The sequence below is a fragment of the Myxozyma melibiosi genome, assembly GCF_037950935.1.
Source record: "Myxozyma melibiosi strain Phaff 52-87 chromosome Unknown BZA70scaffold_1, whole genome shotgun sequence".
Classification (NCBI taxonomy): Eukaryota; Fungi; Ascomycota; class Lipomycetes; order Lipomycetales; family Lipomycetaceae; genus Myxozyma; species Myxozyma melibiosi.
Genome location: NW_027042915.1, coordinates 1,551,410 through 1,563,113, shown reverse-complemented (window position 1 = coordinate 1,563,113; position 11,704 = coordinate 1,551,410). Strand labels below are relative to the sequence as shown.

Here is an 11,704-nt window from a genome sequence, read left to right as displayed (position 1 = left end):
CAGCCAAATGTCTCTAATCAATTACTCCTGGACCAGGCACCAAGGGACAACTTCGGATAGTAGAAAAAGAAAACAAGATTGCTTGCCGTTCGGAAAGATTCTGATCGGGATAGGAAAAACGGTCTTTCATGTACGATCAACTGCCGTGGTCTTCAGTTGTGTACTTCAGCGGAAGAACTCAATCTCCTGCCCCGCCTTCTCCACAATGAGGGGCATCTCCGGACTCGCTAAGTCCGTTATGCCATTTCATTAAGAGAAGCAGTAAACTTGTTTTATCTTCTATGTTCGGTGCCGAATTCAGGCCGGACCTTCCCAGCACAACGTAGCAAACAGGGTGTCCTCCCGAAGATCTTCTCTAGTCCGCTCGTCGCAGCAATTCCGGGTGGAGAGCCCCCTGAACCCCTCATTCACAAAGTTCCTCCACTTATTCAAAGTCTTCGAGTGTCTATATAGACAATGCTGGCTCTTTCTCACCTCTGAACCCCACGGTCAGACAGCATGCACTCAACCACCGTGATCCCGCCCGAGCTCCTCGGCGAAGACTACAAGCCTCACATCACCCGACGGAATCTTGCCTATGTTTTTCTGGGCTCGTTCGGCAGTTTCATGTTTGGCTACGCCAACAATGTCACCACCGGATCTCTTGCGCAGACCAGTTTTATAAACAAGTTCTTAGGTGGTGGTAACTCTGCTGAGGTCATCTCTGGCATTCTAGGAGGGTGTGTCGTTATTACTCTTTTGGGTAGTCGATACAATGGCTAATATCTATTTGATAGATTTCTAGGCGGCGCGTTCCTCGGCTCCGTCATCCAGGCCCGCATCTCTGCAAAGTTTGGTCGCAGGATAACCACCGCCATTGCCGCTATGCTGCTAATTATTGCTGGTGCACTCATGGCCGGCAGTGAACACATTGCCATGTTTATCACTTTCCGTATCATCTCTGGCATAGGAGCTGGGATTCTCACCACGAACTGCCCAGTTTATCTTAGCGAGATTGCACCATTTCACTTGCGTGGTCTTCTTACGGGCGTGCACGGTGTATCAATCAATGTGGCATATACAATGTCCAGCCTAATTGCTCTCGGACTCAGCTTTCTAGATCAGGCCTTTCAGTGGCGCATCCAGTTTTGCATCTTTGTATTTTTCTCGATCGTGCTTCTCGGGTCGGTCTTCTTTCTTCCCGAGTCTCCACGATGGCTGATCGTGAGTTTCACCTTACAATTCGGGCACTACATACAGCATACTGATAAACTAATAGGAGCAATCAAGATATGATGAGGCTCTTGATATCTTGAGAAAACTGCATGTGTCTGCAGGTATCGGCGAAGTAGTTGCTCTCGCAGAAATGGCCCAGATCAAAGCCCAAGTCGACGCCGAGAGGGTGAGAATTCAATTGAATTTCTTTTCAGAAACGGCACCACTGACGTTATATTACAGAGTCAACCCTCCAGCTACTGGCACATCTTCACCACCAAATCTCTTCGCAAGCGCGCGATCGTCTCCATTGTGACGTTTATTCTCTGCATTGGTTCCGGTATTCTCGTGATTGCAAATCTCACGCCGATTCTGTTTGGAGGTCTTGGATTTGACCAGACCGTCCAGCTCGGGTTGTCAGCAGTCTGGGTGTTTCAGTCGGGATGTGGATCTTTGATTAACGCCTTTTTAGTCGACCGCGTTGGTCGACGGCCTTTGTTTCGTAAGACTCTGTCTGATGATTAGTCTTGTTAAGTAGTTTCTAACTAATGTTACAGTCACTGGCGGATGCTTGGTAGCGGTGATGTTGATCATCGAAGCTGTCTTGCAGAAATACTATTTAGGCACGACATACGCCCCTGGCCTCAACGCCGCAACAGCTTTCTTCTTTTTGTATGATTTAGTCTGGGCTTCATGCGTTGACAACACTTCGATCATTTATATCCCCGAAATCTGGCCTACACACTTGCGGTCTTACGGCGCCTCAATTGCGTACTGCTCGTACTATGCTGTGTCTATTGCAATCACATCGCCTGCCTCTCTTGCGTTTGACCAGATCGGATATCGATACTACTTTGTGTTTTTGGTCATTGACATCTTAGCGCTAATTTACGTCTACTTTGAATTCCCTGAGGTGAGTTTCTTCTCATATCTTATACTAATATTACGTGCAGTTTTGATCTGACACTGTGACACCTTTTAGACACGAGGCTTGACGTTAGAAGAAATCGGTGAAGCCTTTGGTGACCCAGTCGAGCTAAGGTTCAAGGATGCAGTGGAAGGTCTTGCAGCAAGCGAGAAGCCGGAGATTGAGCAACTTGAAGCCGTCAAGCAGGTGTAGCCTCCCTCTCTGACCACCAAACGCCGACTTTATCATATATTTTGTGTAATCACCAGAAACATGTCTTCCAGCATGTTCTGCTTGTTAGCTAGTATATCGATCAGTGTATTTTTTTAAAGTTTATAAAATATTTGTCGTTCATATTGAGTTTTCAGGGGTGCACTCTAAAACCAATAGTTAATTGTCATCGGTTAGGATGGTCCAACCCCGCCCCAAGTTCAGTTCAAAGGTGGATCAGTTTGAGATTTAAGGTGGAAAATAAGTCAAAAACAGATAGTTGACGCGGGATGGCGTGGTTTTCAGAGACCGGGTTCAAATGCTGAGTGTTGGACGACCAGGCACGCGGAGGATAGGTAGCAGTCGAATGCAAGTCATAAAGTAAAGGTCATAAAATGCCATGCTGTCTGGTAATGGTTTCTACATTGTTATCTAATGGTTATTCTACAGCAGCGTCAACGTACTTGATACAGCAGCAACGCAAGGCCTGAGCGTTCTACAGGCCACCACCTCGCAACTATGGCAAGAGGCGCAGCGATCGATCGCAAATAAAACTTGACTCGTTTTCTCAGCGGCTGGTAATACTCATAGCAAAAGACCAAAGTGATATAGAATAGAAGTTGCTCTTGTCTCAGCAGTTCTGCGCAAACCATTTTCCGGGGGAAACCACTCGTATTAAGGTTTTGAATGCAGACGTATCCGGGCTGTTGGAGTTAAATATTCCCACCCCGCATTGTGTGTGCGTTGATGAAGATCAAGCTCGCATTTCTGGATTCGGAGCAGAAAGCGAGCAAGCGAAAAGCGGACATACGCGATGCGTGGGGGTGACTCCTGTAGCAACACTTAATATCTAATGGGAGCTTTGAGAGGGATTTTTCTGACTTCTTTATACACTGCATCGAAACTTTGGCAGCATGGACGATTAATGGAGAAGCACTTGATCCTCTGATTTCCTTGACGATACTTGTGCTTTCTTGGAGGGAGTGGTCTATTAGAAATGGCTAGATAGCCCAGCTACATGCAACGTACAGTTCAGAATAATTCTGCAGGATATTTAACGTAAGCGATTACTCAACTATAAATTTGAGCCGCGCGTTAATTATAAGCAGAAGAACGGTGCGATAAGAGATCAGAACAGAGTATATAAATATGGGAGTCTGTAGTGAGTTGGAAAGCAGTAATAAGATTAGTTTACAAGAAATATAATGGAGAATCAATAAGTGAGGTTTGGTGCTGGCAGCTCTGTAGATGAAATGATCGACTACGCCGCAGTGGGAGGACCAGTCTCGCGTTGGGAGCCATGGAAGGAGCATTGGACCCGCTCGAGATGTTGCTACGTGGAGTTGTGGCTTTAGGGACGTAGATCATTGGGGTTCCGGAGATGATTGATCGTATTCCTTCCATTTCTGGGAACAATGTGCTGACCTGTTCATTCGCGAACGATGGAAAATCACAGAAAAAGAGAGATGAAATGGAGGCTAGAGCATAGCGGGAAACTTCCGGAGATCACTCGGACGGAGTGGATGCGATGTTTCTGTATCGAATGATCTCATCAGCACCAGCAATAACACCCAAACAGTCAATTACCGTCTGTTCATGTTCTATTCACTTGTTAAAAAATAAGTAGCGGAGATGGCAATATGCGTTTGATTTACAAATAAGGCAAGCGGTCCGCATCGACGATGGAGAAAATAAAAATAAAAATAAACTCCGGGGTTTCCCCTCAATTTGCTAGGGTTTACTTCATCTGTTTACTAAGAAACCGGGATCTTGAATACAGCTAGTGCCTGTTCCTTTTATTTTACTGATCTATTTTGTTTGCGGTGATTTCAATGGCTATAATCAATCGAAGCAAAAGGGAAATAGCAGAATGCTAAAATAATAGTATTGAAGACGACTGGATCTGGTTCTTATGCGATGACTCCGGTGCTACTATTCCCCGTTCTCTGCCATTCTTTGGCTATATAGAAGCCTCCCCCGCATCTGTATAAATTGAGCTAAGCCCTCCATCTTCCCTTCCTCAGCTACCTCTCTTCACTTCCGCAGTCCCGCCCACTACACACACCACCATGACCCAAGCCAAAGTCCTCCGTATCGGCGTCGCGGGCGCAGGCCGTATGGGCCAGATCCACATCCAGAACATGCTCGAGATCCGCCGACTAAAGGTCACCGCCGTCTGCTCCGTCCTCAAATCCGAGCTCAAGTGGGCCGAGGAGACCATCGGCGACGGCGTCAAGACCTTTGAAGACTACGACTCCTTCCTCGCCAGCGACCTCTTCGACGCCGTCTTGATCGTCACTCCCTCTGGCTTCCACAAAGAGCAGGCTATCAAGGCCATGCGCGCCGGCAAGCACGTGTTTTGCGAGAAGCCGATCGCGCCTGACGCCGCCAGCGCCTGGGAGGTTTACTACGAGTCTCTCAAGCATCCGGATCTTAAGGTTGCTTGTGGTTTCCCGCGCAGATACGCGGCTCCCTACGTCGAGGCCCGCAAGCGCATCGAGCGCGGAGACATTGGCGACGTAGTCACCTTGCGGTCGCAGACGACTGACCCTTACCAACCCGGCGACTACATCATCAACTACATCAAAACATCAGGCGGCATCTTTGTCGACGCCTGCATCCACGACATCGATGCCTGTCTCTTCCTGCTCGGCGCCGATAAAGTGCCTGAGACCGCCTACGCGACAGGCTCGGCGAACGTGTACCCCATGTTCAAGGACTTTGGCGATGTCGACGACGGCGTGGGACTCGTCACATTCACATCCGGGGACACCGTCATGAGCGTCTACGGCTCGCGCATCAACCGCCACGCGCACCACTCCATGACCGAAGTTACCGGCACAAAGGGCAAGCTCGTGATCAGCGGCCAACCGCGCCAGCTGCAGCTCGACATCAGCGACGCGAACGGCACGCGCATGGAGGGTCCGCAATCGCAGATGGAGCAGCTTGGACCTGCGTTCAAGCAAGAGATCGAGGCGTTCCGCGACTGGATCTTGGACGATGTGAAGCCGAACTTCAATCTCAAGGATGCTGCGAAGGCCGTCTCGATTGGGGCTGCACTCATGGAGTCGCTCAGACAAAAGAGCATCGCCAAGATCGAGCTGCCTGCTACTGCCAACTAGAAGCAGCTTAGATAGATAGAGAGAGCAAGTGTACAATAGAAATTAATACAATTACGGTGAAAATAAATCATTGCGACCCCGAGACATAATATTAACTACTCCGGCAATCAACAAGCCAGAACCGCCGGTTCCCGGTGGACCACAGCAAAGCAGAGTATCGACAGACCTCTGCGTCGGTCTCGCGTGGCCTGCTCTTCCACCGGAGTTCAAAACAAAGCTCCCTTGAAGTCTACCCCGCAGTGAGTTTGTGGGGTTAGGATCAATGCATACAAGCAGCTGGGTATTAATTTCGGTCATGATACCACATTCAAAGTGTTTGCTACTAGACAATTGACACCAGAGCACTCTTCTACAATCACAGCTACTGATCTCTTCTACAAACCCTCACAGCCCCCGCAAAGCGCGATATTTACCATATCCCAAAGGAGTAATATTACATAACGCATTATGTCATAACATAATAACTGACATAATAAAGTGGGGAATCTAGATCCTCGGCAAATAACGGGCCAATATCGAGCGCGCCCCTCTTGTCCTCAGCAGCCGAGTCGTGTTCAAGTATCAATCCAGAACCTCGCCGTCGATCTCAATCTCTCTTTCTCTCATCCATCCTGTTCTATCTCGATGACTCTCTCTTCCTCAGCCAATATTCCAGCCACGCAGAAGGCCGTGGTGATTAAAAAAGTCCGATCGCTTAACTCTCTCCTGTGCAGAGCTTGGTCCGAAAGTCCGCAACCGCTAACTCATCTGATTGATCTCTAGGTTGGCCCCGACTATGAACTCGAAATCGACTCCACCTTCCCCGTCCCTACCCTCAAGCCCGGCCAGGTGCTGGTCAAACTGACTCACTCCGGCGTCTGCCATTCCGATATCTCGTCCGTAGCTAAATTCTGGGGCGATCACCACTCCATCTGCAGTGTGCCGGGCCACGAAGGAGTCGGACGCGTCGTGGCCGTGCACGACTCAGTCATCTCCCCGCCCGCCATCGGCACCAAGGTCGGCGTCGCACTCCTCGCCGGTCCCTGTCTGACCTGCGACATCTGTCTGCGCGAAGACGACGGCGAGCTGCGGTGCCCAAACAACCCGGGCTTCCACGGCACCCATGTCGACGGCAGCTATCAGCAGTACATCGCCCTCAGCGCGCATTATCTGATAACACTGCCCGAGGACATTGAGGATTCGCTTGTCGCGCCGGTGCTGTGCGGCGGAGTCACGAGTCTGCGCGCGCTCAAGGTGTCTGGTGCTCGTCCGGGCGAGGACGTTGCGATCGTTGGCGCGGGCGGCGGTCTCGGTCTGTACGCGATCCAATATGCGCAGGCGCTGGGTCTCAATGTCATTGGAATCGATGGCGACAACAAGCGGGAAGTGATTGAAAGCCTCGGTGCTCATTTCATCGACTTCCGCACAAAGGACGCTGTCTCGGCCGTCAAGAAGCTGACCGTCGGCGGACACGGTGTTCGTGCAGTGATCGTATTGGCTGGTACCGACTACGCGACTGCACTCTCGTTTCTGCGCACCCAAGGCATACTTGTCATTGTCGGTCTGCCCAAGCCGGATGTCGTCATCAACGCGAACCCGATGATGCTCGTCGATACTGGTATCCGCATCACGGGCTCGTTCGTAGGTACGCGGCGCGACGTTGCCGAGGCAGTCGAGTTTGTGCGGCAGGGAAAGGTGAAGAGTAAGGTTGAGGTGCGCTCGCCTGAGAAGATTATGGATATCTTCCGAGAGGTGGAGCACGGCAAGGTTGCCGGTCGCATCGTGTTGGAGTTGTAAGCGGGTGTTTTTTTGTTTGGGAAGCGAGGTTAGGATACTTTTCTGGGAAAGCGATGTTCAGAGTAAATAAATACAAAAATGTCAGCCCATTTGTGGGCTTATGAGAGTCAACGACGTCCTGGTGCGGTGATCGGAAGTTGGCAGCACACAGAATTCACATCCACCGGCTTCTTCATGCGGGATACCGGAAGCTTAGTCAGGAATCACGCGAATATGAGGGGCTCCACCGCCGGCAATCGACGCCAACCGGATGCGTCGCATAAGGTTTTAAGCAGCCAGAGTGTGGGGAACGAGCGGTAATATGACTGTTTAGAGAAACAAAAAACGTGGGCTCGATCCCACCCCGGCTATCGATGGACTGGCGCCCGCTATAAAACTATTTGCAAACACCCTCCCTCTGCCCGTTCACCACCTCGCTCTCTATAAGATCATACGACGATCTCTGCTCTCAATTGTTTCATCTCTCCTTCAATCGCCAAAATCATCGTCAGAAACAATGGGCTACACTAAAGTCGCTCCTCCTACGGCTCTTCCCAAGGACGAGTTCCCCAAGACGCTCTCTTCGGATGAGGTCTACTCGATTGCCGAGACCTGGCTCGCGTCTTTCAACTCTGCAGTCACGACCGCGGACGCGACCGCCTTTGCGGGCTTGTTTGCCGACTGCGGTATCTGGCGCGACATCATCGCGTTCACAAACGACTACCGCTCGATCCAAAAGGCAAACATTCTCTCGGCTGCTGCCGCGCGATTGGAAGAAGTCGCCGCTTCTGACGCGCAGCTCGCGACCCCCGCGCCTGTTCTCGCGCGCCCGTTCGACGACGTCGCCTTTATCGAGCTCAACTTCACTTTCCAGACCAAGATCGGTCCTGCGCTCGGAATCACCAAGCTCATTCCCCACGCTGGATCCTACGCCGCCTACATCGTCCTCACCTCTCTTGACGGCATCCACGGCCACCCCGAGCGCATTGGCGCCCACCGCGTCCGCGGCACGCACAACGCCAAGGTCTCTTACGACGACGCCCGCGCTGCCACTATCGACGATCCGCAGCCGGATGTCCTCATCGTCGGCGGCGGCCACAACGGTCTCACCGCTGCTGCGCGCCTCGAGCTTCTCGGCGTGAAGGCCCTCGTCGTCGACTCTTACAAGCGCATCGGCGACAACTGGCGTCTTCGATACCGCTCGCTCTCGCTCCACGATCCCGTGCACGCCAACCATCTCGCATACATGCCGTACCCGCCCAACTGGCCTCTCTTCACTCCCTCGGGCAAGCTCGCCAACTGGCTCGAGCACTACGCCGACGTCTTTGAGCTCCGCGTCTGGACCGAGTCCCGCGTCGACAACACAAAGACAAAGTACAACGCCGCGACCGACAAGTGGGACGTCACCGTCCTCCGCCAGGGCGTCGCGCACCAGTTCACCGTCTCGCACGTCATCATGGCTACCGGTCTCGGAGGCGGCTACGCCAAGATGCCCAAGCCTTTCCCCGGCCAGGAGAAGTTCAAGAACCCGATCGTGCACTCTTCCAAGCACACGACCGGTTCGCAGTGGAAGGGCAAGAACGCGCTCGTCGTCGGCGCCTGCACTTCCGCTCACGACATCTCGCTCGACTTTTACAACAACGGCGTCGAGTCCGTGACCATGCTCCAGCGCTCGCCTACCTTTGTCATGTCTGTCGCCAATGGCGTTCGTATCGTCAACGGATCGCTCTACTCTGAACAGGGACCTCCCACCGAGGTCGCCGATCGTCTCGCCGAATCGACTCCCAAGCTCGTCGCCAAGCTCTTCCACCAGCGCCTCGTTCCCCAGATTACCTCGCTTGATGCCGACTTGCTCGCTGGTCTCAAGAAGGCGGGTTTCCAGACTACTCTCGGCGAGGACAACTCTGGTTTCCTCATGCTTGCGCTCCGAAAGGCGGGCGGATACTACTACGACACTGGCTGCTGCTCCAAGATCATCGACGGTAGCATCAAGGTCAAGAACGGCGAGATCGACCACTTCACCGAGACCTCTGTCGTCTTCAAGGACGGCTCCACGCTCTCTCCCGACATCGTCGTCTTTGCTACCGGATACACTGGCTTCCCCGACACTGTCAAGGACGTGCTCGGCGAGGAGTACAAGCCTCTGGTGAAGGAGATCTGGGGTCTCGACAGCGAGGGCGAGCTCAACGGTGTCGCCAGAGACTGCGGCATTCCGCGGGTGTACTTCATGGTCGGCGCGCTCTCCAACGCCCGGTTCACGAGCAAGATCTTGGCTTTGCAGGTCTTGGCTGAGAGATTGGGATTGATCAAGGAGCGCTTTTCTATTGCTAAGCATATCGAGGCTGCTGCCTAATCAAGATGATTGAAAGTTCTTTGTGTTGTTTTTTTGAACTGAGTTTTTACTATTTGAGATAATGTATTCATTGCCTGCTAAATTTTATTCTTCTGAATCTCCTCATTAAATGATAGTAAATTATTTAGACGAAAAGAGACATTAGTTGGTCTTATCTCTTTAAGGTCCGGAAGTTTATACGAACAAGCGAGCGATATCTTCTAGAACTCATTATTCTATAACTGACTAAACAAAAATGCAGCGGCACTCCTAAACCCAAAACCCCATTATACACCTATGAAAACACCTGCCCCTCATCCCGCAAAACACCCTCGATCAGCGCAAGCTTCCTCTCATTCTGCAACTTCAAGGAATATTTGACGCCAAACCCATGCATAAACACGTTCTTCACATCCTCAAGCGGTAAACCGCTTACTTCCGGATAACAAAATATAACTGCGATCCAGCCCAGAAAGTTGATTAGTGCGTAGAGAAGGAATGTACCGGCTGGCTTTAGCTTCTCCATCAGAGTCAGGAACGTCGACGTCACGACGAAGTTGGACGACCAGCAGGTGAGAGTCAACATCATTGTTCCCAGTGATCGGACTTCCATTGGAAACAGCTCGTTTCCTTGCCAAGGGACGATACCGAGCGCGAGTGCGTAGGACGCGATAAAGCCCAAAACAGCCAGCAACACAACAATACCGCTTAACGTCAAGACCTGAGTTGAAGGATCCGTACCCTCGGCAGCGGTTGGAATGCGGTTGAGCCCGAACGCGACGATGACAAGACATACCGGCATGCCCCACATACTAGAGACAAGGAACTTGCGCCGACCGACAGTGTCGATGTACTTTAGCGCAAAGAGGCCGAAGCAGAAATTCGTCAGCGCGACAAGAACAGTGACTTGAATCGGGTCGCTAAAGCCAACGACGCCGAATATCTCAGGGGCGTAGTAGAAGACGCCGTTGGAGCCTGAGAACTGCGAGATTGCCATCAATCCGCAAGCGACAATCAACGCGCGTAGATTCGCGCGGTCGGTGAAGAGAAGCTCGAATTGCTTTGCGGTCGAGAGATTGAGCAAGTGTGCGTCGCGCTGGAATTGAGACTTGATCGAGCCGATCTTTGTGTGCACTTCCTCTGCCGTTGCGTGCGGGTATATTTTCGAGGTAACCACGAACGCCTCGTCTAGCTTGTCCTTGAAGATCAACGTTCGTGGAGACTCGGGGATGATAAAGCACAGAGCAAAGAGCAGGAACGCGGGAACGGCAGCGACACCGACTGCCCAGCGCCAGCCGGTATGTTGCGGCAAACCTTGGAAGTAGATATTTCCAGCAGCGGCAACGACCTCACCGCCAGTGATGGCGAGACCGTCGACAGTGACGAGCGAGCCCCGAAGTTGGGCGGGTGCGATCTCGGCAATATAGATGGGAGCTACCATCGCTGCTTCGCCGATACCGAGTCCGACGACAAATCGGCCTAGTAGAAGAGAGTCGACGGAGTAGGACGCAGCTTGGAGTAAACTGCCGACCGCGAACACAAGGGCGCCGAGACCGATAACTGCCTTGCGACCGATACGGTCAAGAAGAAAGCCGGCGATGAGAGCACCTAGAAACGCACCAATGGAAGTAATGGAGGCTAGCAATTCCTGTTCGCTGCTCGTCAGTGGCGCGCCAAAGTCGTCTCCGATCATGACGAGCACGCCCGAGACTACCGTCAGGTCGTATCCAAACAGCAGGCCGCCGAGCGCGGCAGCGCACGCGACAAGCCAGATATATACACCTCCGTACTTTGATTCGATCTCGTCAAAAACGATATGCTCTTCCGCATCGTCTTGCAAGTGCAGTGGCTGAGAAGTGTGGTTGTCGTCGTCACGTAGTAGTTGTTCGCGTTCAAACTGCGCTACCGGTTTGGGATTTGGTGTGGGATCGTTGTCGCGATAGTGCGGAGTAGAGTCGTTCATGGTGGTCTATAGTCCCTTGTTATCCATAAGCGCTGTACCGGCACAGATATCTCTCCTCTTTCTCTTGATCAGACCAAACAGAGCACAATCGGAGCAGCAGCGGCGTCAGCGCAGCACCGAGCAATGTTATACCTCCAAAGCAGCCGTCAGAATTCGGCGAGAGACCATCGAAGAACCCCGGGGCCATACAGCCGCAGCCGCATCACGTAAGCTTAGCGGGA

The 11,704-nt window shown here is 52.1% G+C and overlaps 5 protein-coding genes across 5 annotated transcripts; 4 read left to right on the top strand and 1 right to left on the bottom strand.

Annotated features, from left to right (window-relative positions):
- The first annotated feature begins 245 nt into the window (after nt 1–245).
- BZA70DRAFT_21540 (general substrate transporter) lies at nt 246–2,451 on the top strand. Its single transcript, XM_064910185.1, has 5 exons — nt 246–719; nt 777–1,203; nt 1,259–1,381; nt 1,438–1,696; nt 1,752–2,451. The coding sequence occupies exons 1-5, from the start codon at nt 499–501 to the stop codon at nt 2,156–2,158; spliced, it is 1,437 nt and encodes a 478-aa protein (XP_064770694.1). The 5' UTR covers nt 246–498; the 3' UTR covers nt 2,159–2,451.
- A 1,551-nt stretch (nt 2,452–4,002) lies between these two features.
- On the top strand, nt 4,003–5,505 carry BZA70DRAFT_21368 (oxidoreductase-like protein). Its single transcript, XM_064910183.1, has one exon. The coding sequence runs from the start codon at nt 4,381–4,383 to the stop codon at nt 5,431–5,433; it is 1,053 nt and encodes a 350-aa protein (XP_064770693.1). The 5' UTR covers nt 4,003–4,380; the 3' UTR covers nt 5,434–5,505.
- Nucleotides 5,506–6,057: 552 nt separating this feature from the next.
- BZA70DRAFT_300976 (uncharacterized protein) lies at nt 6,058–7,607 on the top strand (the record flags this gene model as incomplete). The annotated part of the gene is made up of 2 exons (XM_064914713.1): nt 6,058–6,105; nt 6,196–7,607. 2 exons carry the CDS (start codon nt 6,058–6,060, stop codon nt 7,207–7,209), a joined length of 1,062 nt encoding a protein of 353 aa, XP_064770692.1. The 3' UTR covers nt 7,210–7,607.
- Nucleotides 7,355–9,645, top strand: BZA70DRAFT_271873 (uncharacterized protein). The gene has a single exon (XM_064911552.1). The coding sequence runs from the start codon at nt 7,706–7,708 to the stop codon at nt 9,539–9,541; it is 1,836 nt and encodes a 611-aa protein (XP_064770691.1). The 5' UTR covers nt 7,355–7,705; the 3' UTR covers nt 9,542–9,645.
- A 170-nt stretch (nt 9,646–9,815) lies between these two features.
- BZA70DRAFT_298303 (general substrate transporter) lies at nt 9,816–11,483 on the bottom strand (the record flags this gene model as incomplete). Its single annotated transcript, XM_064914598.1, has 2 exons — nt 9,816–11,341; nt 11,396–11,483. The coding sequence occupies 2 exons, from the start codon at nt 11,481–11,483 to the stop codon at nt 9,816–9,818; spliced, it is 1,614 nt and encodes a 537-aa protein (XP_064770690.1).
- Between the last annotated feature and the right edge of the window lie 221 nt (nt 11,484–11,704).